Genomic DNA, 26,240 nt, shown 5'->3' on the forward strand with positions numbered 1-26,240 from the left:
TCCAGGCTGCCCACCTCCCAGCTGGCTCATTAGGAGCCTTGTTCGGGGGCTGGCAGAGTGCTGGGTGGGACATCTCCTGGCCTTGGCTCCTCCCTGGGGTGTGGGTGGGAGGGTGGGGTTCAAATTCACCACTCCTCTCTTTCATCACCACTGGGAGCCACGAGGCCCTGCGAGGCTCTGAGGCTCTGAGGGGCAGATGAAGAGACAGCTTAATCCTGCCAGGCTGGGAGTTCTGAGTTCTGATTCCGACTTCCTGCAGCGGCCTGAGCTGCTGCTTGCCCTCTTCTGGGCCCACTGTTGCCACCTTCAGAGCAGCGTTAATGATTAGCTCGCAGGGGCTGCTGCACCCCAGCTGGTGTGCAGCGGGAGGGGCTGGGCCTTGGTTTCGCCCAGGGCAGCTCAGCACAAAGGGCCTGAAGGATGAAGATGGGCCCCTCTGCCCTCTCTGCTCTTCCTGGCTGTTCCAGCCTAAATGTGACTTTTAAATGCTTTAATTGGGGTTCAGTAGCTGGATCATGGCAGAAGCACATCCATATTTGTCACTCTCCTAAAGCTGGGGTGGGGGGACACCCAAGTCTGCACTTGGAACCCCAGCTCTGGGTTGGGGTTGACTCACTGCCACTGACCCCCACATGGCCTTCAGGAGGTAGGTTCTCCAGCCGCTGGCGGTGCCCATCTGATCCATTGTGCCTGGCCGGTGTGCAACACCCGTTTCTGGGGCCCGTGGCCCCCAGAGGCCTGCCAGCCCCTGCCCTGCTCTGTGAGTGCCTGGCACCGACTGAGAGCCCACTGATGTGGTCATCCCAACGGTTAGCGGAAGAGTGTCCCTGCTGGTGTCCCCAGTGGAATGTGCACAGAACTCCTGCCTCCCAGATCCTTATCTCTTGTCTTATCTCCCAGGCCTGGTTCCAATTGTCTGTCACCAGGCCTCTGACATGGGACAGCAGATAAGATTTTCCTTGCCCAGAGCAGGAAAGTGAATTTACCCTCCTGCCTGGAGCAGCCCCTCTGGTGGGGACGTTTGTGTCCTGTCTGTCTCTCTCTCTTTCACTAGACTGTGGACTTGTGTAGGGATTGTGTGCTGTTGATCTCTGTCCCCAGGCCTGGACATCGCAGGTGCTTGCTCAGTTAATGTGTGAATGACCACACGGTCAGTGTCGTGTGACTGCAGCCTCTCCTTTTGTGTCCAGTGCTCTGTGGTTTCTGTAGGGCTATCTCGAGAGAGCCTTATGAGAATAGCTGTTCCTTCTGCTGTCTGTACACGTACTCTGGTGGAGCCTTTTTCAAGAAAAAGGGCCAAATATCAGCATTTCTTTGATGATTTGAGATGATTTGAATACATTCTCCCCGGGTCGGGAGAGTGGACCAGATGACCCCTGGCCCCGCCCCCACGCCCTGGTGCTGGGTGGGTAATAGGGGAGCCAGGCCAGGGTCCGCATCCTTTGCTCCTCATCTACTGGGGCCAGAGGAAAAGCTGCCCTTTGCTGGGTGTCGGTTGTGGCCCTGAAGTCTAATGACAGGTTGGATGGCAGCCCCGTTGAGTCGTTGTTGACTGTGGCTGAGGGGAGCGGGCGGGTGGGGGCCAGGGGCTGGCAGACTGGTGTAGAGAGTGGTGGGTGGGGGGTTGCGTCCACCCGGAGGAGCAGGTGGTGTGCTGCGTCCTGCTCTTGGCCTCACTCACCTGCACCTGGCTTTGTGGTGAGAGGGGGCGCTGCGGCCGGTTTGCAAACCACAGGCTCTGCTCACGTTGCTGTTCTCCATCACCCCGGTGGCCTCGCAGTCAGTCTGCCAGGGCCAGGCCCCCATGCTGGCGCCGTCCTTCCGAGCTCAGTTTACTGTGATGCCTGGGGGCCCTCAGTCTTCGTCTTGGGGAATTTCATTTAAGTGGCCTTCGTCACCAGCTGGTGGGGCTGCCTCTCTCCCCACTTGACAGAGGTGGAAACTGAGGCAGAATGGTGAATGATGGGTTGGAACGTTTCCATGGCAAAATGTTGTCCTTCTAGACTTTGCCTCATGGGAAAAAGAACAGGTTTTAAAAGACTTCGTTTTCCTGTTGTTTCACATGTGGTTATTTAAAAAGTGGGGAAACAGAAAGACCCCCAGTGAGTCATCCACTGCCACCTGTGGGGCTGAGGACAGGGGGCAGTGGACGGTTCCTGTGCTCTCCGGAGCTCTGGCCACTTGCCGCTCGTCCCCCCACCATGGTCCTCCCTCTCTGTGGACTCCCCGGAGCTTTCTTTTAAGACACACCGTTTGCCCCCATTTGACAGACGTGAAAACTGAGGCGGAGCAGTGAAGTCAGCACTGAAGTGTTTAGGGTGGTGAGAAAGTGCCTCCTGTCACTTCCTTTTTTTTTTCTTGTGAGGAAGATCAGCCCTGAGCTAACATCCATGCCAATCCTCCTCTTTTTGCTGAGGAAGACTGGCCCTGAGCTAACATCCGTGCCCATCTTCCTCCACTTTATGTGGGACGCTGCCACAGCATGGCTTGACAAGCGGTGCGCTGGTTCGTGCCTGGGATCCGAACCCGGGCCACCAGCAGCGGACCGCGCGCGCTTAACTGCTACGCCACGGGGCCGGCCCCTCGTCACTTTCTACTCTTAGAGAATAGAAAAAGGCTTACTTGTTATCAATAAGTTAATTTATTAGAGAAGAAATAAGTTTTAAGCCGATCCATTGAGCCACTTCTACTCCAGGCCACCCTCCCCCAAGGCCGGCTGGTATGTCCTCCGTGAATCTGAGTGCCACCGCCTCGCAGCCCCCGTTACAGCCAATGCTCCCCCGAGCCCCCGTCGGCCCCCGAGGGGCTGTTCTGTGCTCTCTCCTCCTCCTCATGAGAGGGCTGCGCTGCAGAGCAGTCCCCAGCGAGGGGCGTTGTAACACCGTCCAGGTGGCTTCCTTGGGCACCGCACACTGGGAACATTTCAAGCAGCAGAAGCCCATCCTGCCTCGCTGCGGCGTCTGCTCCCATCGCCCCTCCTTCAGCAGAGCCGGCGCGGGTGGCCCAGGGAGGACACCGGGTGGAGGGACCCCAGGCAAGGGGAGGTGAGGCGGCCGTGTATAGAGGCGGACACCAGAGCCGAAGGCCCGGGAAGCAGGACGCTCGGCCCCACGGGTTCGGCGACTTGCCCGCTGAGCCCAAATTGGCAGCGGTGGAGCTGGGCCTCTTCCCGTGTGTCCCCTCCTCAGGTTTAGTGGGAGCCCCTCCCAGCCCCCTCTTGGGGCCCTGGTGGGCTGAGAACCCTTGGAGGCAGAAAGTGGGGCCGTCCAGTTCCGAGGGAACACAGTGTCCTGGATGAGGCCTGGCATCCAGAAAGGATGGTGACGACTATGGATGGAAGCAGGCAAGTCAGGGATGGTGGGAACTCCTTTTGGGATCCCTGTAGGAGATGAGAAAGGGAGGGTTAGGAGGAGGGGTAGGTGGCCGCAAGGCCCCTGTGTGCGTCAGAGACCTGGGTACCAGCCCACCTCTGCTAACTTGGCACACGGCCGGTCACTCGGCATACGGCAGGTCACCCACATCCTGGGCCAGTGTTTCCCGAGGGCCTGGCATCTGCTCGCTCGCTCAGAGAGGCCTCGCTGCAGGCGCCTTGAGTTCAGTGAGGTCGACACATGTTCCAGGCAGGTTTACACGTGGGGTAAATGAACGCCTGGGTCCCTGTGCACCTCTCAGTGCCCGCGTGGCCTTAGACATGTGACCTGCCTCCTCTGAGCCACAGTCTTCTGTCTGGAAAACGTAGAAGAGTAGCTACCACTTCTCGTGTCGTCGTGAGGACAAATGGAGATGAAACAGACAACGTGTAGCACAGAACCTGGACGGGTGGAAACGCTAAGTGTCTGTTACCATGAGGCAGCCCGGGGCTGGGGACACACACACACACACACACACACACACACACATGCTCACGGATAGGCCTTCCAGAAGCTTCCAGTTAGGTGGTAAGTGCACCAGCTCTAAGATAAGATGCCCTAGGAAGGCGCCTGAGGGACCCACAGGCGTCCCCAGGAAGGCGGTACATCACAGTCTCCCTGAAGTTGGGGCTCAGCAGAGGCTTCCCGGCTCAGGAGTGTGGGGGTGTTGAGATGGGGCTCCTGGGCTCTCTGGGATAGGGAGGAGAGCAGCTCCAATGGGGGGGGGGTGGCAGGAGAGCAGGTCGGGCTCCGTGGGGGCAGTGGGGCAGAGGAGGATCTGGGAGGAGCCGCGTGTCCAGGTTGCAGTGGGGGGAGGGCAGATGTGGCGGCCACCCCTCCAGCTGCTCACCTCCGTGAGCGCAACCCTGACACTGTGTCCCCTCAGTAGATGCCTGCTTCCTGCTCGCCTGGCACGAAGTTTCAGCAGCTGTCCTTTCCCTGTCTTTCCAAACGTCTTGGCTGCATCCCCGGCCTCCTCCAGGGCTCCCTGTGGAACAGGGCGGCCCAGTCCCATCTCCTTGCAGCTCCGGGGACCCTGCCCCGGCGCTAACAGCCACCTCTGCCTGTGTTCACCACTCACTGCCTCTTGCATTCGTCCAGCAGTGCCTCCTGGGCATCCGCTCACAGTCCTGAGTTCAGAGATTCCCCTGGCCGTCATGGGGCGCGGAGGGATGCACCAGTGACCTCTCTGAGCGTGCCTCAGTTTCTACATCTGGTTAAGCAGCAGAAACTCTCCCATCTGTGCTGGTTCATGAGGTTGTTGGGGAGACGTGTGAGTTGGGGATGGGAGGTTGGTCTCCCGAGGGCCGGCCTGGGTGTTTTGGGGTGGGTGGGGGTGAGGGAAGCCCCCTCCGTGTGTGCCACCCCGAGCTGGCTCCTCACCGGCTCCTCCCCAGCTCACCCTGGGGCTCTCCAAGGACAGCTGGGGAGTAAAGAGCTAATTAATACCACCGGGCACTTGGAGACCCAAGTGCTGAAGTTATAATTAAAGCTTGAGCAATCCAGAGGCCGCCCCCCGCCGTCTGGGGCCTGTGCCACCCTGTGAAAGTGGGCTTCCCTGAATCCTCTCGTTGTGGCTTGTTTTCACGGAGGCTCCTCCCGGCACGTGTACTTAGGGTTTGAGGTGGGGGGGAGGGAGAGGACTTAGGCCTCCAACAGATTTGGGGTGTGTCCTGCCAGAGATGGCCCGGGAAATCCAGCGGCCACCCCCCAGCAGCTGCTGGCTCCCGAGATTGTTTCCTCCGGCTTGTGCTGAAGGCTCTGACCGGACTCTGGGGACCTGAGCGGCCTGCCAGGCCTGAGTCCTGCTGCTGCTGCAGCTGCACTGAGCTGGTTCAGGTACGAGGAGGGGCATGCCGGTGTCCCCTGATCTCAGAGCAGAGTGCAGAGCGGGTGTCTTGGGAAGCAAAGGTTTTCCCTTCTTGTCCCTCCTGCCCAGAGACCTGGGATGAGCTGCAGTCGACCTTTCTGGTTGCTGATTGGCTGCGTTTTTATTGCCACGTCCACCTCTTTCCAGATTGAAGTTCACGGCCTCCTTCTGTATTTAAAGGACCTGCTCCTGGGTCGTTCTGTGACTGGACAGGTTTCAGCCTGTGGTATCGAGGGCCCTTTTGTAAGATTAATGGCAAGTCCCTATGGGCACTGGTGGTGTGAGGAGCAGGGTGGGCAAGAAGAGAAGGGGCTGAGGACGTCCCACATTGGGCTGCAGAATTGAGGGGGTGCACGAGGAGGCCGAATGCTGGATCAGTGCTGGCGGCCGGCCATGGATGAGAAGGACACCGTCCCGCTCTTGATCGTGGGGGAGTGTTCACAGCTCACCAGGCTCTTTGTCGTTGTTTTAGATAATAGCTTTATTGAGATATACTTCACATAGCATAAAATTTACTTTTTTCAGTGGTTTCCAGTGTAGTCACAAAGTTGTGCAACCATCACCATGAATTCCAGAACATTTTTGCTATCCCTAGAAGAGACCCTGTACCCACTAGCAGTCACTCTCCATTCCCAACTCCCCTCTCCCAGCCCCTGGGAGCATTATTTATAAATTTGCCTATTCTAGATATTTTATATAAATAGAATCATACAATAAGTTGCGTTTTGTGTTTGTCCTCTTTCACTTGGCGTATGTTTTCAAGGTTCACTGATGTTACATCGTGTCCGTACCTCGTTCCTTTCTATGGCTGCATAATATTCCATTTCATGCTGCATCACATTTTGTGTATCTGTTCATCAGTTGATGGGCATTTGAGTCTTTCCACTTTGTAGCTATTGTGAATGGGGCTGCAGTGAACACTGGGGTACAGGTTTGGTGTGGACATGTGTTTTCATTTCTCTTGGGGAATTGCCGGGTCATGTGGTGAAGTTTGGCTCACCAGCACCCCGTGGGGGTGCCCTGTTCGGCCGTGGTGCCCCGCCCCCAGTGGCTGTGAGCATCTCACACTTTCCCCCCATAGCTTGTCATGTGTCTGTGTCTCGCAGCTTGCCAGGGTCCTTTTGTTTCATCGTGAGTCCAGCCGACCTCATAGGAATAGGATGCAACGTGGAATCATCGCTCGGGTGAGTGGGGGTGGGGGTGGGGCGCAGAGTAGCCGTTTGGGGTTGCAGCTGGGTCCTGGCGCTGACTTCTAGTTTCCTTCGCCTGCACGGGGGCCAGAACAAGTGAGAAAGGGGAAATGGAAGGTTTGTACGTCCTTTCTCGGAGAGATGGGGAAGCATGAGGCAGTGAGCTAGTTGCAGCGTGAGGGAGGAAGTGGGTAGAAGGAGTGGGTGGGTTTGATGTACCCCACCCTCAGTAGGAAGGTAGAGAGGGGACTGGGGGTGGGGGAAGCAGCTTTTCTTCTGAGAGAACGTGCCCCCTCTCCCCCCACCAGCCTTGGTCCCCGAGATTCCGGGGAGGGTGGGAGTGCAGGGGGGCTGCCTATGGGATCCAAGGAGGGGGTGAGGGCGGCGCAGGGCTTGCAGGTCTTGTAGGTCTGCAGGAGGAGCATCCTACAGCGTTTCTGGACTGTTCTGTGCATCACAGGCGCACAGAAGTTCAAGTGTAAAACAAATGCATGTCCGCTGTCGTTGAAACCACCACACAAGCGCGTAAAGCGAGGGCCCCACCCCTGCCCGTATCTGGGTGCCCGCTCCTCCTGGCCTCACAGGCCGTCCCGCTGTGTCCATTGCTGAGGGACACAGCCATGAGTGCACTGGGAAGGGCCCGCTTGGCGCAGGCTCGGGAAGGCGGCCGAGCGGTCAGGCCCGGGCCAAGCCCCCTCCCTCCTCCCGGCCCTCCCGCCCAGCAGCTGGAGGGGCCTCTGCGGGTTTGCAGGCAGAAATTACCATATGAATGTGGCTCCTTCCCGAGCTGCCGGCTGGAGGGTCTGGGAGGGGACAGGCTCCCACCCTCGGGGCCTCCTGGTTCCTCGCTGGCTGCGGTGATCGGGTGGAAGACGCTGGGCATTTTCGATCCCACAGTAGGTCACCCCCAGGGTGCGGAGGGTGCGAGGGTAGGTTGGGGTCTGCTTGTGGGCAGGGGAGGGCCTGCCGGGTCCCAGCAAGTGTGGGAGACCCCCCTGGACTGGCGTGCCCCCTCATTTAACTTTCTTTCATTGTGACTTGTATAAAGACACGTCATTACTGTAGTTGTTATTTTGGTCTGATTTCAAAAGCAACTTGTTTAAAGACACATTACTGTAGTTCTTGTTATTTTGGTCTGATTTCAAAAGTCACAGCTAATTACCCAGGAAACATAGGATCTAAGGAAGGACATGAAGACGAGGATCAGATGAGATAAAGTGAATTTGAGCAGTTTGTAACTGTAAAGTGCCCGTGCACAGGCCAGCCCGGGGGTCAGCGCTCTGCTAATGGCCCAGCCCGGCCCCTTGTGTCTTTAGTGGCCGATCGCATGGGGGCCAAGACTGGGACTGGTACGTTTGGAGACTTCTGCAGAGCCTCTGGTTGTGTCTCAGTTAATACACTCTCTTTGCCGGTTGCCCGAATCACTCTTAAGTTTGAGCTGGTGATATGTTATGTTTTATGCTTTAACTGCTGGGTGGCATATTAATTGATGGTGAAACAAGTCATCCTTGGACTATGAAACTCTTAAGTTGTAGCGGCATTTCTTCCGGGGACAGCTGCTGACCAGTGGCCTGGTCCCTCCACGTAGGGGACCTACTCCTCGCTGTAGCACAGGCCTGGCCAGCTGCGGCGTGGCGGAGGCGTCCGAGTTGGGATAGAGCCGGGGTAGGCCCGGGAGTTCCGATCTGAGCGGCGGGCCCCAGTCTTTACATCTGCTGTGCTCCCGGGGAGCCCCTGGTTGGGGGTGGGTGAGGGTGTGGGGAGGGATTAGGGCCCGGCCATAGGCCAGCCAGGCCACCTGATCTCCGCCCACATCCCCTCCCCTGTGGGCGCCCCATCGCCCACTGACCGTTTCCTGAGTAAAATTTTCCTGAATGGGCAGGAGCTGTCCCAGGAAGTCCATCCATCCTTCTGCCTCGGTGCTTTGTGGCTCCAGAAGGATGACGGGAACCGGAAGTTGTTAACATCTCATTCACATGCTGCCACACACCGAAGCCGTGGGGAGCCCATGGGAAAGGATGCAGGCCAGCACTGCGGGAACCTTGCCCGGGGGGAACCTCGCCCAGGGCCTGGGGCGAGAGAGGCGCCACCTGGGTTGACTGGGGAGCAGTGGCCGGACCCCCACGATGCTCTGGGAGAAGTGGAGGGCGAGCGGAAAGGGCAGTGAGCATTCTCATTCAACCAACAGCATCTTACTGGGTGCTTCGATGTGTGAGGTTTTGTGAGCCGCGAATGAGGCAGACCCGGAGCTTGCACCCGCTGGCGGAGGCGGGCGGTCAGCAGAGGAAGACGAAGCATGTGATTACAAGTTGTGAGCAGGGCCATGCAGGAAGAGAACAGAGGGAGCCGGTCAGATTAGCAGCCCTGGGAAGACAAGGGGCATTCCCCGGGAGCAGCACAGAGAGAGAACGTTCTGGGCCGGGAGAACCTCTGGGGAGCCTTGTTGGAAGAGCTGAAAGGAGCCAGGGAGACGGTGCATGTATCGACAGTGGAGAGGTGGGCACGGGCTTGCGCTGTGTGAACAAATGCCTAGAGCACTACGCTGCCTGCACTGCTCTGCATGCTGTATAAATATCTCGTGTGGTCCTCGCAGCACTCTTACGAGGCCAGTACTGTTGTTATCCCATTTTACACACAAGAACATTGAGGCACAGAGAGGTTTAAGTTCCTTGCTCAGGGTTGTGCAGAGAGTCTGGGGTGGATCAGAAGCCCAGCCCCAGGATTCTGTGTTATCCCGGGTGCAGTGGGAACCAGGCGGGGATTCAAGCTGGGGAATGATGTGGTTAAGTTTTAAACATTTGGTCCTGGTGCTTTGAGGAGAATGGGTCGAGGGGGAGGCGATTGATGCTGGCTTGGATTGTGGGCCGTGGGGGTGGGAGGGAGGCGACCGCCTGCAGGTATATTGGGTTAGAATTGACAAGGCTTTGGGATGGATGTGATGGGATGTGTGGTGATGGAAAGGGAGGAGGCGGCTGGCCCCTGAATTTCTTGCTGTAAAAACTGGATGCATGGAGACACCATTTACTGAAGTCGGGGTGATGGGGGGGCGGGTTGGAGGATCGGAGTTCAGTCTGAGGCTCATTCAGTCTGAGACATCCAGACTTCACGAGGGCAGAGACTGCGGAAACCCAGTGCCGGGCAGAGGGCCTGGCGCAGTGGGGCCTTGGGACGTCTCTGCTGAGTCACGATGGACTCAAGGGCACTGTCAGGTTGGCACTGGTGTATGAATCTGGACAGAGGTTGGCATTTAATGCCCAGGGGATTGGTGAAGTCACCTGGGGAGAGTGTCCAGCCAGGGACCCAGGTGGGAGAGCAACCAGCAGAGAGGCTGAGAACCAATAGCCAGAGGCTGAGAAGCAAAGTCAGCAGAGGCTCCCACAAAAGAAAAGGCTGGGTGCTCAGGGGCTCAGTCCTTCCGCCTTGGGGGAGGGGTGACCCCTGTGTGCTTTGTCCTTCAGAGGACTGGTGGCTCCGTCTAGTCAGACCCTCCAGTCCAGAGGTGCACCCAGACTTCATGCCACAGTGCAGGCGGAAGTCCGACCCAGCACGGGGCTCAGGAGGGTCAACACACCCTGCCCAAGGCCAGCGTCTCCCCCAGGCAGTGTCCTGGGGGTGATGGAAGCGTCTGTCCTGAGGGGTAGCCAGGCTGCCGTCCACGCACACTGCCTTTTCTTGGGGACAGCCGGGGATAGCGGGGTGCGTGCGTGTTTCTGAAACACCTTGGATGGGCCGTCCATCCGTCCATCCCCATCCTCACTTCAGAGTGCATTTGAAGTCGTGGGCCCTGCGCTTGGAGAGCGCCTCCAGGTGTGTCATGAGATTTCCAGGGCCTTTCTGGGGCTTGTCCACTCAGCTGAGTGGCTCCCGTGGGAGAGCTGGGGCTGGAGGTGGCACGGGGCGGTGAGCAGTGGGGGCTCAGATGTGCAGGATTCAGAGCAGCCTGTGGGCAGGTGGGCACAGTCCAGGCGGGCTGCCTGTGAGGTCGACCCTGAGGGAGCCGTGAAAGGGGCCTTGTGGGTCCCCATGCCGTGAGCCCACTGCTTCTAGATCCCCTGCCCTCCTGAGTGGGAAGGACCTGGTGGCAATACCCAGAGGTGGGGACAGAAAATGACACCAGCTGTCCAACTCCCCCCCAGCCCAGAGCTGGCGCTGCAAATGGATAGGTGACAAGATGCGAAATGGTCCAGAGCTGTTGACCCCTCTCCTCCTTCCCCCAACCTTCCCGGACCCTCAAGCCGGTGGTATGAGATGTTCTCCCTCCTTGAGGGTCATTTTGTCAGCCTTCCGCTCTGGGCCAGGCCTGTGCCCCTCCCTGCTTGGCCTCCTCCCTCTGCCTGTCTCAAGTGACCTGGGCGGGAGGAAGCCTTGGGGGCCACCCGGCCTGAGCAGATCTGCACGAGAGAAGGGAATTGCTTGATATCTTTGGGGGGAAAGCTCTTTTTCTACTCAGCCCACCACAGGGGATGCCCTGGTGCCCCCTAGAGACCCCTGTCTATGTTTTTTCAGGTGATTTCATCAGCTGGGGGAGGCGGGGCCCCCGGCACCCCCACCTCTGTCCTGAGCTCTGGTGTGCGTCTGCTGACAGTCCTGCTGATAGGAGAGGGGCTGGGGGAGCAGAGGCTCTGCCCCCCTTGGGGGCATCCCTGATAAGAGGAAATTCCACCCTGCGACAAATGGCCAGTGTCCACCCATCTGTGGGGGAGGAGTTTTTCTTTCTCTTTAACTTTGCAGACATTTGCGGAGAACTAACAGAATTGCCGTGGTCGGTCAACCCCTTCGGACGTGGTGGGCGGGCTGGCCCGGACTGGATTCTGGGTTTGCTTTGGAGTAGGGGCTGATCATGCTGGAAGGTTCCCTGAGATGGGAGGAGGCTCTGGGGGCACATTCTCTGATCCTGCGAGGCGCGTGGGCAGTGGAAAATGAAATAAAAAATAAATCCCCTGACACAGGAAGTCGGAGGGCTCCTCCCTGGCCTTCCCCACAGCATGGATTCTGCGAGCAGCTTTTTAGGAAGTGCATAGGGACGGCCGGCGGGCTGGAGCCTGCGCTGGCCAGAGATTGATGTCTCAATAGGCGGGGCAGCCCTGGAGGAGGAGGAGGCGGGCTGCAAGGGAAAGAACAGAAGAGGGCCTCTTCCAGAAAGGGGGTGAGGCGGGGTGGGAGTTGGACGGCATCCAAATTTGACTTTACCCACTGGGGCCAATTGAAACCGTGTTGGCAGAAACGAAGAGCTGCTTGAGATTCCTTCCTGGACAATGGAGGAGGGATTTGCTTTAAAGGATTTGGCAAGAGATGAGCTGGAGGAGTCTTGGCGGGCAGTAGAAGGGGGGATCCCCCCCGACTTTGGGGCGCCTCAGGCCCCTGAATGAATGGAGCGGGATGGGGATGGGCACTGTGCTGTGTCCTCTCTCAGGTCCTGCAGAGGGCACGGGGTCGTGGGAGACGTTGATCTGCGCGCCCTTCCTCCCTTCCGCCTAGTCCCTCCTCGAGCAGAAACCGTCTAACCACAGTTCATCTTGGGTCTCCTTGGAGGAGGTGAGGAGCTCCGACGGGATGGAAGTGCAGCCGCTTGCACACCCCTCTTCTGAGGGACCCCGGCCTGTGCGCTTGGTTCGGAGCAGAGTTTCAGGCCAGAGGCCAAGTCTCAGGTTTCTGGCATCCCCGGTCCTGACCCGACTCCACCAGGCGCTTCCTGCCGCGGACAAAGTGTGAAGTGTAATTCGATTTGGAATTACTTATCGAATTAGATGAGCTGCGTGCGCGTTTAGAATTCAGTCCTGGATCACCACCCTCGCGCCGCCGGCACCAATTTGCAAAAATCAGTCGTTGATATTCAGTGTTTCCATCTTTAGAAGGGAACAGGAAGTTCTCCGTGACATTTATGAGGAGTTTGTAGTGGCTTGGGTAGGTTAACAGGACACAAGAAAAGCAGAGTCGAGTAACTGGAAAAAGATCCTGTTTCAAAGCCCTGCAGAGAGTGACGTCCCCCCTCCCCTGCCCCCCCACCCCCCTCCCCCCGCCGTCCACAGCTCTGTCCCCTGCTGGTCCCCTGCTGCAGCCCGAGATGGAGACCAGCTGGCCGCAACCTTGCCTCTTTTCCCCTTTTCCCCTTTGCTTCGTGTATTTCCCACCTTTGAGGATTTTTTTTAACTTTCCCTCACCCTTGTGTGGCCACGGAACCTAGAACTTCTTGGTTTGTGTCGAGTGCTGAAGGTGATTCAGAGATAACGCAAATAAATTCTAAATTCCCCTTAGACCAGGGTATTTTTTAATTGAGCTCTGTGGACCTAGGGCTTTGATGAACCCCCAAATTGTCCAAGTTTATTTGTGTGTGTCAGTCTTCATATTATTTTAGGGAGAGAGTCCTTACCTTTCATCAGCTTCTAAAAGAGGTTTGTGCGGGCCGGCCCTGTGGCTTGGTGGTTAAGTGCGCGCGCTGCGATGCTGGTGGCCCGGGTTCGGATCCCGGGTGCGCATCGAGGCACCACTTCTCCGTTCATCCTGAGGCCGAGTCCCGCATACAGCAACTAGAAGGATGTGCAGCTACGACATACAACTATCCACTGGGGCTTTGGGGGGGAAAAAAAAAATAGGTTTGTGATACACACACAAAAGTCGTGGACTGCCATACCAGACTGGGTTCCTTACATGGAAGGGACTACTTGAATCTGTCTGGAAGTTTTGGCTAATAACCATTTGAATAAGTGAACTTCATGTTCCTATGTGCCACCACATTCAGACACGTCAAGCCTATAGTGTCTCCTTTTTCTTTATTACTGTGTAGTAGGTGATCAATAAATATTTGTTGAATGAATCCATGTTGTGGTCCTGGTCCACTACAACCCTGGGATCTTTTTCTACGGTTATTGTTTACACCATTTCCTTAACGTTTTTTTTTTTTTTTCTGGTGAGGAAGATTGGCGCTGAGCTAACGTCTGTGCCCATCTTCCTCTATTTTGTACATGGGTCCCCACAACAGCATGGCTGACAAGTGGTGTAGGTCTGCGCCCAGGATCTGAACCCACGAACCTGGGCCACTGAAGCGGAGTGTGCCAAACTTAACACTACGCCACAGGGCTGGCCTGCCGTTAACATCTTTTTCCAGGGCAGTTCCTTCCCCAAGGTCTGACCCCTCTGTACATGTGTCTGGTTTCCAGCCCCATTGCCTTCCCATCCTCTTTCCTTCACCTGCGTTTCCCAAGTTAACAACCGCTTCTCCCTCCACCCGGTCACCTATACCAGAAGTGGGGAGTCAGCTTTGAGGCCTCTGTGGATTTTGTCAGCTCAGCCAGGGTTGCCCTCCTAGAGGTGGAGTTTTAGGATGAGGGTGGGCATTTTGATATCTGCTTGGCATGGATCCATCTGGGAGCTTTGGCTGGGGCACCGGGTGTGCCGGGTCTTCCGTGTGCCAGGGTTTGTCTGCATCAGCACCAGTGTCCTGGGAGAGCTGGAGGCAACCCAGAGAAGGCGGCACCTGAAATTGGGGACCCCCACCCCGGGCCCTGCAGCTGGTGTTGTAAGAGCTTGGCCAGCCAGGCTTGGCCTTCAGGCGCTTTTTCTCCCGAGTTATGGAGATTAAATCTTTAACGCCCCTCAATATGCCTGGGGCGGCTGCAAACTAAATAAATCCCTTTCCAGCTGCTCCTCCTGGCAGCTTCCTGGGAGAGCAGCGTGGGAGCGAGGAGCTGGACCTCAGGTGCCTGCCCAGGATCTGTACCCTCTGGCTCTTTGCTATAGGGAACCCACGCTTCCTTCAGCCTTTCCAGGGTGCTTAAGGGCCTGTGGTCACCCTGCCTGGGTCACATCCTGGCTCTGCCGTTCACCAGCTGTGGGACCGTAAGTGACAGCAGCACTGTGGCCTCAGTTTCCTCATTTGCGGAGTGGGGAATAATAACATATCTACCTTCTGGAGTCAGTGCAGGTATGGCATCTAGAATAGCGCCTGGTGCAGAGGGAGCCCCTGTAAACGTTGGCTGTTGTGATGAGCGTCATTCCTTCATCATTCATTCAACAAACATTTAGTCGTGGACTTTCCATGTGCCAGGCACTGCTCTAAACATGGCAGTACAGGGCTGAGCGTGGTGATGAAGTCTCTGGCTTCATGAATCTTAGCTGGGGGAGACAGGCGCATGGTGCAAGAGAACCACACATGTCATCGTTCAGTTGTCATTGTGGAGGCTGCTGGCCAGCGGAGTACAGGCTCAGGGAGAGAGCAGTGAGGACAAGCCACTCTGGCCACCAGGCCTGGACCTGCAGGATTGCACAGGCACCCAGGGAGGAGGGAGAGAAGGAAGGAGCAGCCCTGTCACTCTGTCCCCTGGCACCACCTGCGTCAGGGACTCACCCACCTGTCTTTGGGACCTCCTGTCCTGTGCATGGGCTCAGGCGCTCTGTGGGGTCTGCAGGTGTCACCTCAGCCTGCAGTGCAGCCCTTCCTCTGGTCCCAGAGGTGGACTCCAGGGCCCCTCTCCTGTGTGCACTGTCCCATGGTGAAGTCAGACCGTCTGGCTGCTGGGGCCACCTGGGCTGGGGCGGGATGGAGAGAAGGAAGGCTTTGCCCAGGGGGAGGAGGACACTGGCTGGAGATGCAGTTTTCTCCAGGAGAGACACCTGGAGGCCGTGGGGCAGGAAGAGTACCTGGCGCTCTGGTGGCCTGGAGCCCCAACATCCGGCCACTGAGTGGGTCCACCCGGATCTGCTTGGTGACTCTGGCTCCGGTGGTGAGCCCATCGGGTGGCCTTGCAAGTGTCCGTAGACAGGTTGGCCTTGCTGTCTGCTCAGCCTCTGTGGCTGGTGATTGAGCCAGGCACATATGGACGATGGCATCAGTGTCCCCACGCTTAAGGGCCAGGCATGGGGAGGATTGGAGTGAGATAAGGGCTGTGACACTGGTTTCACCCCAGGAGCTTTGTCTTGGGGTGTGGACTTGGCTGTGACATGGGCACCTGGCTGTCCCTCTCCGGCTGTGAGCAGTGAGTCGAGGCTGATGCTCAGGGAGGATGGAACTTCTGGGGACGCTTCTGGGATGCAGAACAGGCAGCAAGACAGACGTGTAGGGGCAGAGAAGGGTGACCCCCGCATGTTGGTTTCCGTGTCAGGCCTTGCAAGCCTGCTGTGCCGAGCCCCCTCTCGCAGCTGCCCTGGGCCTGTGGTGAAATGTGAGCACCCCAGAGATGTCCCCCCAGTAGCTGGCTCCTCTCTGGGGGCTGCCTCCCAGCCACATGAGCACCCACAGCCCCGGGCCCGGTGAGACAGTGATCTGATCCCCATCATCCTTGGCAGCCCGGGTAGGGGAGGAATTTGTCAGTTGGTGCAGAAGTCCACAGATGGCGCTGGCTCACCTGTGAGTTACAGCCCCTGCTGCAGCACGCAGAACAGTGAGATCCCCAGGTGGGGCTGGGTGGAACTCTGCCCTTCCCTCTCTGCTCTAGGACCCTGCTTCCCAGCTCCTGGGAACAGGCTGGCCTGGCAGGCGCCTGTGGGGAAGGAGGGGGCAGGACCCCAAGACCAGCAGAGATAGGGCAGCCCCCATCACAGGCTGGGCCAGTTGCCGCCAGCCTGTGGGTGGCGAGGGCTGTCCCACCGGGGAGTGGCAAATGGGCTGGGGCTCAAAATGGGAACCTGCAAAGAGAAATTGTCAAGGTTTCCTCCGGCTGGTTGCCCCTAGAATTGCCCTTGCTAGGACATGCTGGGCCACTGACCTGGGGCACCACCTGGCAGCACCGGGGCTCAGGAACCTCGGGCCTGAGGGTGGTGTCTGGGCCTCCACTGGCCTCCAAGCTATAAAGCTGGCTATGGGCACTCGTGGGCACAGTTGGATTCTTTTCAGTCCAACTCCACTAGCAATGTCTTCCTTTCTTTCTTAGTGTAACAGCTTTATTAAGAAAAAATTCCCATACCATGCAATTCACCCACTTAGAGTGTACAGTTCAGTGTTGTTCAACCATCACCTCTATCTAGTTCCAGAATATTTTCATCACCCCAAAGGAAACCCCATATGTGTTAAGCAGCTGCTCCCCCTCCCCCCAGCCCCTGGCAACCACTAATATACTTTCTGTCTCTGTGGATTTGCCTATTCTGGACATTTCATTTAAATGGGCTCATACAATCTGTGACTGTCTGTGACCAGCTTCTTGCACTGAGCATAATGTTGTCAAGGTTCATGCACGTCGTAGCGTGTCAGGACTTCACTGCTTACTATGGCTGTGTGATATTCCATTGTGTGGACTTAACCACATTTTGTTTATCCATCATCTGTTGGTGGATGTTTTAGATATTTCTTGAGTAGCTACTTTGTGAGACTCCCTGGGCGAGGAGTTCGGGATACCACTGAGCAAGCCACAGCCTCTGGTTCAAGGGGCTTGCAGGGTAAGAGGGGGGAGAGTGGGTTGGAAACCATGTGGCCCATTTTCCCAGGTGGGCAGTGCAGGCATGGCAGGATGGAGGGACCTGCCGAGGGCCAGGTGGAGCCAGGGCCAGAACCCAAGGGCCCTGGCTCCCAGCCGTGGAGTCTGCAGAGAAGCACCACACCTGCTCTGACTGTAGCATGACCATGTCGATATTGTCCAGAACATAGCCTTTCTGAGAATTAACTGGGTTCTATTAATAGTTATGCTGGATACCCAAAAGAATTGAAAGCCAGGATTCAAACAGATACTTGTACATCCATGTTCATAGCAGCGTTGCTCACAGTAGCCAAAAGGTGGAAACAAGTCAGGCGTCCATTGGCAGATGAGTGGATAAACCATGGAATATCATTCAGCCTTAAAAAGGAAGGAAATTCTGAGACTCGCTGTGACGTGATGAACCTTGAGGACATGCTGAGTGAAAGAAGCCCGACACAAAAGGACGAATCCTGTGTGGTCCCAGTAGTCCAAGTCATGGTCAGGAGTAGGAGGGACGCTGCCAGGCACGGGGGGGCAGGGAGTGTTCAGTGGGCACAGTTTCTGTCGAGGGTGGTGGAGAAGTTCTGGAGGTGGAGGGTGGAGATGGTTATACACCGTTGTGAATGTACCTAATGACACCGAATCCAACACTTAAGCATGGTTAATCTGGTCAAAATTTTACGTTATGTATGTGTTACAGCAATAAAGAAAATAATGAGGCTGGAAGGAAGGCATCAGCCAGTGGGTGAGGTCACACCAGCCTGGGTGGTCACTTGGGCCGTCCTTCCACGGAGGAGGGTGGCAGTGTGGTGGGCAGTGATGTCGCCCTGGGCCTGGGAGCCTGGGGAGAGAGTGGCTAGCCTGGTGGAGTGAGGGTGAGGCTGCGCCAGGGGCCGAGCCCCCAGAGCAAACCTGGCATTCCCTCCTCCCAGGAGGGGACAGAGGCCGTGGCAGTTTGCTAGCTCTCCAGATGACCTTTCCCAAGGGATTCCCAGGCAGGATTCACGCAGCCAGGAGCAGTGAAAAGAGGCAGGCGGTGCTGTGTGACCTTGGATAAATTACTTCTCCGAGTGTGAGTTTTCCACTTTTAAAAAATGGGGCTCCCTCTTGCTCTGTTTATCTGACGAAGGTATAGTGAGTCATCTTGCACATAGATGTGAAACCTCTTATTTTTCTGTTAAGAACTTCCCTTTCCTATTAATAGCATTTGATGAAGTTTGGGAGTGAAACAGAAATTTAGGTGACAGGCCATGGGAAGGAGAGCGAGGCCCCAGTCCCAGGCGGGGCTCACTGGGGGAGGGGCACTGGACAGAGGTCCTGAGGAGCCAGTCGGGAGGAGGAAGCTGTGGACATGGGTCTGACCACCATCATGGAGGGGCTTTGGGCCAGCCTGGGCGGCAGAGCCCCTCCCCACCCCAAAAAGGGGGACTCCCAAGACCCCAGTCATTCTACAAGTACTGACTGAGCGTCCCCTCCCCGTGTGGCTCTGGGGGTGCAGCGGGGATCCACGCAGGCCACTTCCATCCTCACTGGAGCTCCTGGTCTGCTACCCACTTCCTGTGGCATTTCAGAAAGAACCACTCTGGGGCCCTCAGTTTCCCCATTTGTAGAACGTGTGGGTCGGACTAGAATCAGTGCTGTTGTGTGTGGTCGCCGTTCACCACATGGAGCTGTTTAAATTAAAATTAATTAAAATGAAGTAAAATGAAAATTCCGTTCCCTGTTTGGACTAGCAGCCATTCAAGTGCTCAGAGGTCACATATGAAAACAGCTGGCAGTTCCTCAAACAATCAAAATACTGGATATACAAAATGTGGTCTATCCATACATACAGTGGAGTATTACTCAACCTTAAAAGGGAAGGAAATTCTGACACATGCTACAACGTGGATGAACCTTGAGGACATTATGCTGAGTGAAGTAAGCCAGTCACAAAAGGCCAAATACTGTAAGATTCTACTTATATGAGGTCCCTAGAGTGATCAGATTCATAGAGACAGAAAGTAGGGTGGTGGGTATCAGGGACTAAGGGAGGGGGAATGGGAGTGAGCGTTTAATGGGGACAGAGTTTCAGTTTTGCAAGAGGAAAGAGTTCTGGAAATGGGTGGTGGGGATGGCTGCACAACCATGTGAATGTACTTAACACTGCTGAACTGTCCACTTAAAATGGTTAAGATGGTAAATTTTATGTTGTGTGTATTTTACCACAATTAAAAAAACTGTCACGTGTGGCTACCGTATTGGACAGTGCAGGCGTGGAACTTTCCATCATAGAAGAAATCCTAGTGGATGGTGCTGGAGTAGCTAGTCTCTGCTGTCCCTTCCAGGGGGCTGGAGCCCCTGGGGGTCCTGTCCCCAGACCCCTGTGGCTCTCCGTGGAAAGCAAGGGTTCAGACAAAGTGTCTCTGGACGAGCTTGCTGGATGAGGTCTCTGCTTTTCCCACATGGGGGTCCTGAAGGCAGCCCCCCAGAGCTTGCCTCCTGGCCGGGTGGAAGGAGGGGCTCTCATACTGCTTCTTCCCGTGCTTGTGTCCATCCAGGCAGACAGATGGAGGTTGCCTACAGGAGGCCTCCCAGAGGAGGGCCTCGCAGGGGTGGGCCCTCACCTGTGCGGAGGGCCGAGCCCTTCCCTTAGTCAGTGGGAGGATCGGGCTGTGTTGTTATTTCTCCAGCAGGGCCCTGGTGGCAGGATGTTGGCTGTGGTTTGGGTTTCTGCAGTGGATGTTGGTGCCTGTGGAGCTGAGGCCGGACCCTCCCTCTCTGCTGCTCCCGGGGCTGTGGAGGGAAGTGAGGGGGGTCCAGGGGCAGCGACCTCCACTCCCTGGGTACTGCATGGGATGGGGTGAGGGACGGAGAGAGATGTGGGCGGTGGGGCCGGCCCAGGCCTGGGCAGAATGGCTCTCAGACCCGCCGACAGATGGAAGCAATTTTCGGTCACGTGGGGCAGGGCTGAACTGCTGCCCCGCAAGACAAGGCCCCACGTCTGCCTCCAGGAAGCAGCCCTGAAGCCACATGCTCAGGGCCAGATGCAGTCTTTGTTTATTTAAGATGCTGGACCCCAGGGGAGAGTATTTCTGAAGAGAGAGCAGAGGAAAACGCCTCTTAGGCCTCAGCCCCGAATGGCCGTAGTTGCCGGCCTCCTGGGTCCTTGGCCCTTCCCTGGTGGGGGTTGGGGTCGGGGTGGGGTGGGCAGCGTGGACCCCACGGCCTCAAGTATCTGCCTGTTGTTGCTGTGAGGAGAGAAGATGTGTGGACGTGGGCAGCCCCTGGCCTTTTGTGTGTGTCACGTTTTTTCTCCTTCCCCCAGTGCTGTGCGGTGGGAGTCACCGCGCTCTGTGGAGGCTCAGGAAACGGGGCAGCTAAGTGACTGGCTGTGAGGACAAACCGCCCACACCCCATTTATGGAATTTGTAAGCCAGTCGTCCTTGTCTCCCGTCCTCTCTCGGTCCAGCCCTGTCGCAGGCCTGGGAGGGAGGAAGGGGAGGTGGGCCCCCATCTCAGCTCCTCTGACGCCCCTGTGAAACAGATGTGGCTGCTGAGGTGTGAGCTGGCGGGGCCGGAGCGGGGTGTGGTGGGGGCTAGAGTCTGGTTATTTCCCCAGGAAGTGGAAACGGTTTGTCTGAAAGCCTCACAGTGACCTTCTGGCCTGCCACCTGTGTCTTGGCCTTCCTGGAATAGGGGCAGGAGGGCATGTTTGCGAAGGCTGCTTGCCCACCCTGGCAGTGGGCCGTGCCCCCTGCCTCCCCAGCCCACGTCCAGGGGCTGATGCCCAGGGAACCAAGCACCCCTTGCCGTGAGGTCACGGGAGGGGCCCACAGGGCCAGGGGAGGTATCCAGACACAGTGTGTTGCCCCTCCCTATGAGCTCCCGGTGCTCCAGAAGGGGAGACCCCAGTCCTACCTGGGAGGTAGGATGGGGCTGAAAGTTCTTAGTGGGCAGAGGGGGTGGGAATAGCCTGGACCCACTGGGACAGGGGAAGGCGAGGGGCTGGGGCCCTGAGAGGCTGGCCGAGGAAAGATGTGGTGAGGGCATGTGGTGTGTCTGGGGTGCACTGGGACATGGCCGATGTGCTCCAGCCAGACCGTGGTGGGAAACATGCACTGTCCTGAGGGCCCTGACCAGCCCTGCTGGGTGCCCAGTGGCTGCCTTCTGGGCGTCACCCCCCCACCCCCAGGCCTCTGGCCTAGGCATGTGGACTCTTGAGGGCAGCCAGGGGAGGGGCCATAGAAAGGAGGAAGGTTCCAGGTTGCAGACCACAGAACGTGGGTTATTTTGAGCAGCCCAGCCCCACCTGCCCGTCTGCAGACCTGAAAGCAAAACCCGGTCCTGGCCCGTGGGTGTGGGGCGGTCAGAGAAGTCAGCCACCTGCATCCGCCCCAGGGTGAGAGACAGGGGCGGTGCCCCCAGGAGCCAGGGAACCCTCTCCTGCCAGCCGTCTGACGGCAACAGCTGGGCCCAGGAGGAGCCTCGAAAGAGCCCCCCAGCACTGTCGCCCGGTCCAGGGCTATGGCCGGTACCTAGGATTGAGCACGCCCTGCCCAGGAGTGGCAGGAAGGAACAAGAGCAGGTTCCCTCCCTCCCTCCTTTAGGAGGCTGTCCTGCCCTGAGGCCGCAGGCTGCTGCAGCTGTTGGGTCTATTTGAGTCAGGTGAAGGGGATGGAGGGGCCCACCTGGGTGCCTCTGCAGGGTGAGGGCAGGGACAGAGAGCGCTCTGCAGGTGAGCGAGGAAAAGGAGGGTTCAGGGGTCAGCCCTGCCCTGGAGCCAAGGGAGAGGCAGCTGGTGGAGAGGGTTTGAGAGTCTGGGGTGGGGCTCTGTGGCGGAGCATAGTGGCTGCAGGACCGTGCCTTTTACTGGGCACCGTCTGAGGGGTTTCAGCCCTGGGGCATTCCTCTGCAGGGGTCTCTTGGGCTGCTGAGCCTCAGGTTCCCATCTGAGAAATGGGGATGATGTTCGGAGCCACCTAAGGATATAGGTGCTTGGCAGACGCCTCTGTAGGACCCCCATCACCCTAACACCCCTGCTCCTCTTTCTGCAGCCACTGAGGCAGCTCCCAGCTGCGTGGGTGACATGGCTGACACCCCCAGAGACGCCGGGTTCAAGCAGGCGCCCGTGCCGCGGAACGAGAAGGCCCCGGTGGACTTCGGCTATGTGGGGATCGACTCCATCCTGGAGCAGATGCGCAGGAAGGCCATGAAGCAGGGCTTCGAGTTCAACATAATGGTGGTTGGTGAGTCCCCACTCCCCACCGCCACTCAGAACCCAGCAGGGAACTGGCGCCGTGGGCCAGCCACACAAGCCCCGGGCCTCAGTCTTCCCTTCTGTAAAAGGGTTGACAGACCTGGCCAGCAGGACGGATTGTGAGTGGCGCTGTGTGTGCACGCGTGTGCCTGCGAGCAGGGTCCACAGCTCCCGTCGGCTCCTCTCATTAAGCACCCCTAAGGTAGCTCAGGTGAGCCCGGCACCGGGCCCAGGCAGACGCTCGGTAAACGGCCGCTCCCTGACCAGTGGGCCTCCGCCTTCTGCTTTTAGCAGGAGCGTCCCCCTCGCTGTCGAGCCCTGGACTTCTAGCCCTGGGTGGGGCTGACCCCCACACCCAGCAGGCCTGGCTGGAGGCTTCCTGGTGGCCCCTGGAGAGCTGGATGGTCACCAAGGGGAGGTCATCGATCAGCCCAGCCCAGACAGGGTTGGAGGCTGGGTTAGAGGCAGCAGTGGGCAGCCTCTTGCTCTGGAAGCCCCTCAGGTCCCATTCAGTCCTCACAGTGGGGGGAGCCCCACTTTACAGGTGGAGACGAGGCCCGGAGAGGGCGTGACAAGGTCCCTCTGCTCACAAGGGGAGGGAGAACTGGAGCTCGGTTCCTCCTCCCTCCCTCCCACAGCAGTGCCCCCACTGCAGAGACGCAGCTGGAGTGGAAGGGTGCCTCTTGGGGGTCCACAGACCCAGGGTAGAATCCCAGCTTTGCCCCCACTAAGCTGCGTGATGCTGGTCCTGGCTTGCCCCAGGCTTCTCCTACCAGCCTCAGTTTCCTCCTCTGTAAATGGGATAATCCTGACCCCAGAGGGCCAGCAGGGGCAAATGGGACAACGGGTTCGGCGCCTGGCATGGTCACGGGCGCAGGAGAATTTGTAGAAACAATAGCAATGTTGATGATGGTGATGGTAATAAAAATAATAATAATAATGGGATAAACATTAAAATATCCCGGTGGCATCTCCCAGATGTAAGAGGCATAGCTGGAAGGTTTGACAAAGCTCCTGGCCTGAGCTGGCGGGGACACAAAGCAGATGGGCAGAGGGGGAGATGGAATGCTAAACAGCTCGGGCCAGGGATTCCGACACCAGCCTCTGGCCTCCCGGGAGCCCACACTTTTCCTCGAAAGATCATCAAAGTCGGAAAATCAGTATAATTTAATTTTTTAAAACATGTTGGTTAGCACAGCCTAGGGCAGCTCAGTGCAGGGTTAAAGCGATGGGGCTCCGAGTCTGGAGTTGTGTGTGAGTGTGTGTGTGTGCATGCGTGTGCACCTGCTTGTGCTGAGGTGTGCCTCGCACACGGCAGGCACATTATAAATGTCAGCAGCCATTCCCACTGTTAACCTCCGAGGTGGAAGGTCATGGCTGGGGCCCTGCATCCGGGCTGCTGGGTTCTAATCCCCACTCCGGGCCTCAGTTTCCTCATCTGTCAAATGGGATGGTGACGGCACCTGGTTGTGAGGGTAAATTCCTACACGCAGGAGCACAGTGTGTGCTGCATGAGCGGAACCTGCTGGTTAGCAGCAGCGAGGCAGGCCCTGGATTCATGGTGATTCAGAGCAGGAGGGACCTCCGGTCACTGCTGAGTCAAGGTCCCTCTCCACTGTGCTCCTCTGCCCTCTTCCCTCCTGCTGTGGGAGGGGCTCGGGGTGAGGCGAGGTTTGGGCACACAGCAAGGCCAGGGGTGCCTGGGAGTCATGAGGGGGCATCGCTGATGCCCTGGGGGCTCACCGGCCAGTCAGCCCTTAGCTGCAGGGTCTGTTGACGTGGGCACCAGGCAGTGGCTGTCCCTGCCCCTGGCAGTGAGGCACAGCTGCCCCACCATCTGTGGGGCCCTGGTCAGGCCTCCTGCTCCAGGAGGAGCTGACCCTGTGGCCTTTCACCGAGCCTGGTGGTTGCTTGACTGTAGGCTGTGCATGCTGAGCGTGCCAACACTCCAACCCAGACGACCCGCAGAGGCTGGGAGCCCAGCCGTCTTGGACCAGGCTGCAGTGTGGGTGGCCCGGCTGTGGTTAGACCATGGCAGGCAGACCCTCCTTCCTGAGGTCCTGGGTGGGGGCTCTCCGCAGAGCTGTTCCTTCAAACCTCACGTGGATCCCGGTGTGTCCAACAGCTAAGCGTGGAGCTGCGCCGCGGGAGCCCGCCCCCACCTGACCTCCCCCACCCCGTTCTGCGTCTCAGCTCCTCTTGCGAACCTGGGACCCTGCATGGGGCAGTTTGATAACCCCTGTGGTCAGAAGGCGTGGGGTCCAGGTCCTGCTCTGCTACAATGCGCTGCAGGAGCTCGGTCACCGGCCTTCCTGGCGCTTCCTGTCTGCTGACCTCCTCCTGACCCAGAGCCCCCCACTGAGGAGCACTGGGGCGTGGGGAATGCCCAGGCATGGCCGAATCTCAGGGCGTGTGAACCGTCCTCTCCAGAAAGCCCCGCTGACTGGCCCTGTTCTCTCTCCAGGGCAGAGTGGCTTGGGGAAGTCCACCTTGATCAACACCCTCTTCAAATCCAAGATCAGCCGGAAGTCGGTGCAGCCCACCTCGGAGGAGCGCATCCCCAAGACCATTGAGATCAAGTCTATCACGCACGGTGAGCGCGGGGTCCGGCGGCTCGACGCCTTCTCCCTCCTGAAGCTGGGGTAACGCTGCTGAGTCAGGCCCTCCAGGTCCCCTGAGCTGGGGACTCGAGGCGCCGCCTCTGGGCATGTTAACTCTGGGTCAAGGGTGCTCTCCAGAACCCCTGAGGGCCCTAGTTGGACTGAGTCCTCTGACAACTGAGTTTTCTACCAACACTCCTGGGCAGGGGGCTACCCAGGATAACGGTCACCAGCCCCTGCTGGAGGCTGTCGTCTCCCTGGTGTCACCTGGGGTGTCATTGCTGGTCACCCCGGGTACTCTAAGTGGGCCTTGTTGGGGCAGGTCCACCGGGCATCAGGTGGGACCCGGCCCACCCTGGGTCTCCCCGAGCTCGGTGGATGCTGAATTCTGTGCAGATATCGAGGAGAAGGGTGTCCGCATGAAGCTGACGGTCATCGACACGCCGGGGTTCGGGGACCACATCAACAATGAGAACTGGTGAGGAGCCGTGGGGGCTACTCCTCCAGGCAGAAGAGCATGACGGGGTGCTGGGGCCTGTCTCCTGGGCCTAAGGCGCCACTAAACGCTGAGAAGCGACAAATCCTGACCAAAGCAGAGCTCCTGGGAGTCTTGCCCCTTCCCCCGTCTGCCCCCAAGGTCAAAGGTCAGCATAGGAGGCTGGTTTGGGAGCTCTGAGATAAGGCTGTGGCCTCTGCTCAGAAAGTCAGCCCCCAGCACGTTCACTGGAAGACTGGGTGTCGGGCTGGGGTTTGCAGCATTAGGGACCTGCCAGTGAGCTGTCCCCGCACTTGGGCGGGAGGGCGTCCCGTCCCTCGTGCAGGCTAACCGGGGCCTCTCCGCACAGCTGGCAGCCCATCATGAAGTTCATCAACGACCAGTACGAGAAGTACCTGCAGGAGGAGGTCAACATCAACCGGAAGAAACGCATCCCAGATACGCGCGTCCACTGCTGCCTCTACTTCATCCCTGCCACCGGCCACTCGTACGTCCCACACGTGGCCCGTCCTGCGGCTGGGCTGCCCCGGGCTCCGTCCCCCCGGGACTGCCAGGACTGCTCCACGGTGCTGCCCCCCTGGGCTGGGGGCAGAGGGCCGGGTGGGGCCGGGGTCGGCAGCCATGGGGGGATGACGAGCCCACATGTGTGTCCCTCGGCCCTCTCTACCTCCCACCTGCTCTGCCCCTGGCCCCCTCTGCCCCTCCTCTCTCTCTGCTCCCTGTCTCTCTCTGCCTCTGGCCCGCTCTGCCCCCCGTCTCTCTCTGCCTCTGGCCTGCTCTGCCCCCTGTCTCTCTCTGCCCCCGTCTCTCTCTGCCTCTGGCGCTCTGCCCCCCGTCCCTCTCTGCCTCTGGCCCGCTCTGCCCCCCGTCTCTCTCTGCCTCTGGCCCACTCTGCTCCCCCTCTCTCTCTGCCTCTGGCCCACTCTGCCCCCGATTCACTCTGCCCCCGTCTCTCTCTGCCTCTGGCCCGCTCTGCCCCCCGTCTCTCTCTGCCTCTGGCCCGCTCTGCCCCCCCTCTCTCTCTGCCCCCCTCTCTCTCTGCCTCTGGCC

At 58.3% G+C, this 26,240-nt stretch overlaps 1 protein-coding gene across 7 annotated transcripts in view; it reads left to right on the top strand.

Annotated features, from left to right (window-relative positions):
* The window catches only part of SEPTIN9 (septin 9), a 166,714-nt gene that overhangs the window by 129,917 nt on the left and 10,557 nt on the right, over nucleotides 1-26,240 (top strand). For 5 of the 7 annotated variants that reach the window (XM_004432816.3, XM_004432818.3, XM_004432817.3 and 2 more), the window contains 4 exons: nucleotides 21,892-22,083; nucleotides 24,559-24,687; nucleotides 25,091-25,172; nucleotides 25,540-25,677. In XM_004432816.3, the coding sequence (XP_004432873.1) occupies nucleotides 21,892-22,083; nucleotides 24,559-24,687; nucleotides 25,091-25,172; nucleotides 25,540-25,677 (541 nt within the window). Of the gene's footprint in view, nucleotides 1-7,252; nucleotides 7,367-8,787; nucleotides 8,967-21,891; nucleotides 22,084-24,558; nucleotides 24,688-25,090; nucleotides 25,173-25,539; nucleotides 25,678-26,240 lie in introns of those variants that run through there. The other 2 variants (XM_087441680.1, XM_087441681.1) reach the window with 2 other exon arrangements.

Source organism: Ceratotherium simum, chromosome 16 (assembly GCF_057802395.1).
Source record: "Ceratotherium simum simum isolate JZ-2026a chromosome 16, ASM5780239v1, whole genome shotgun sequence".
Taxonomy (NCBI): Eukaryota; Metazoa; Chordata; class Mammalia; order Perissodactyla; family Rhinocerotidae; genus Ceratotherium; species Ceratotherium simum.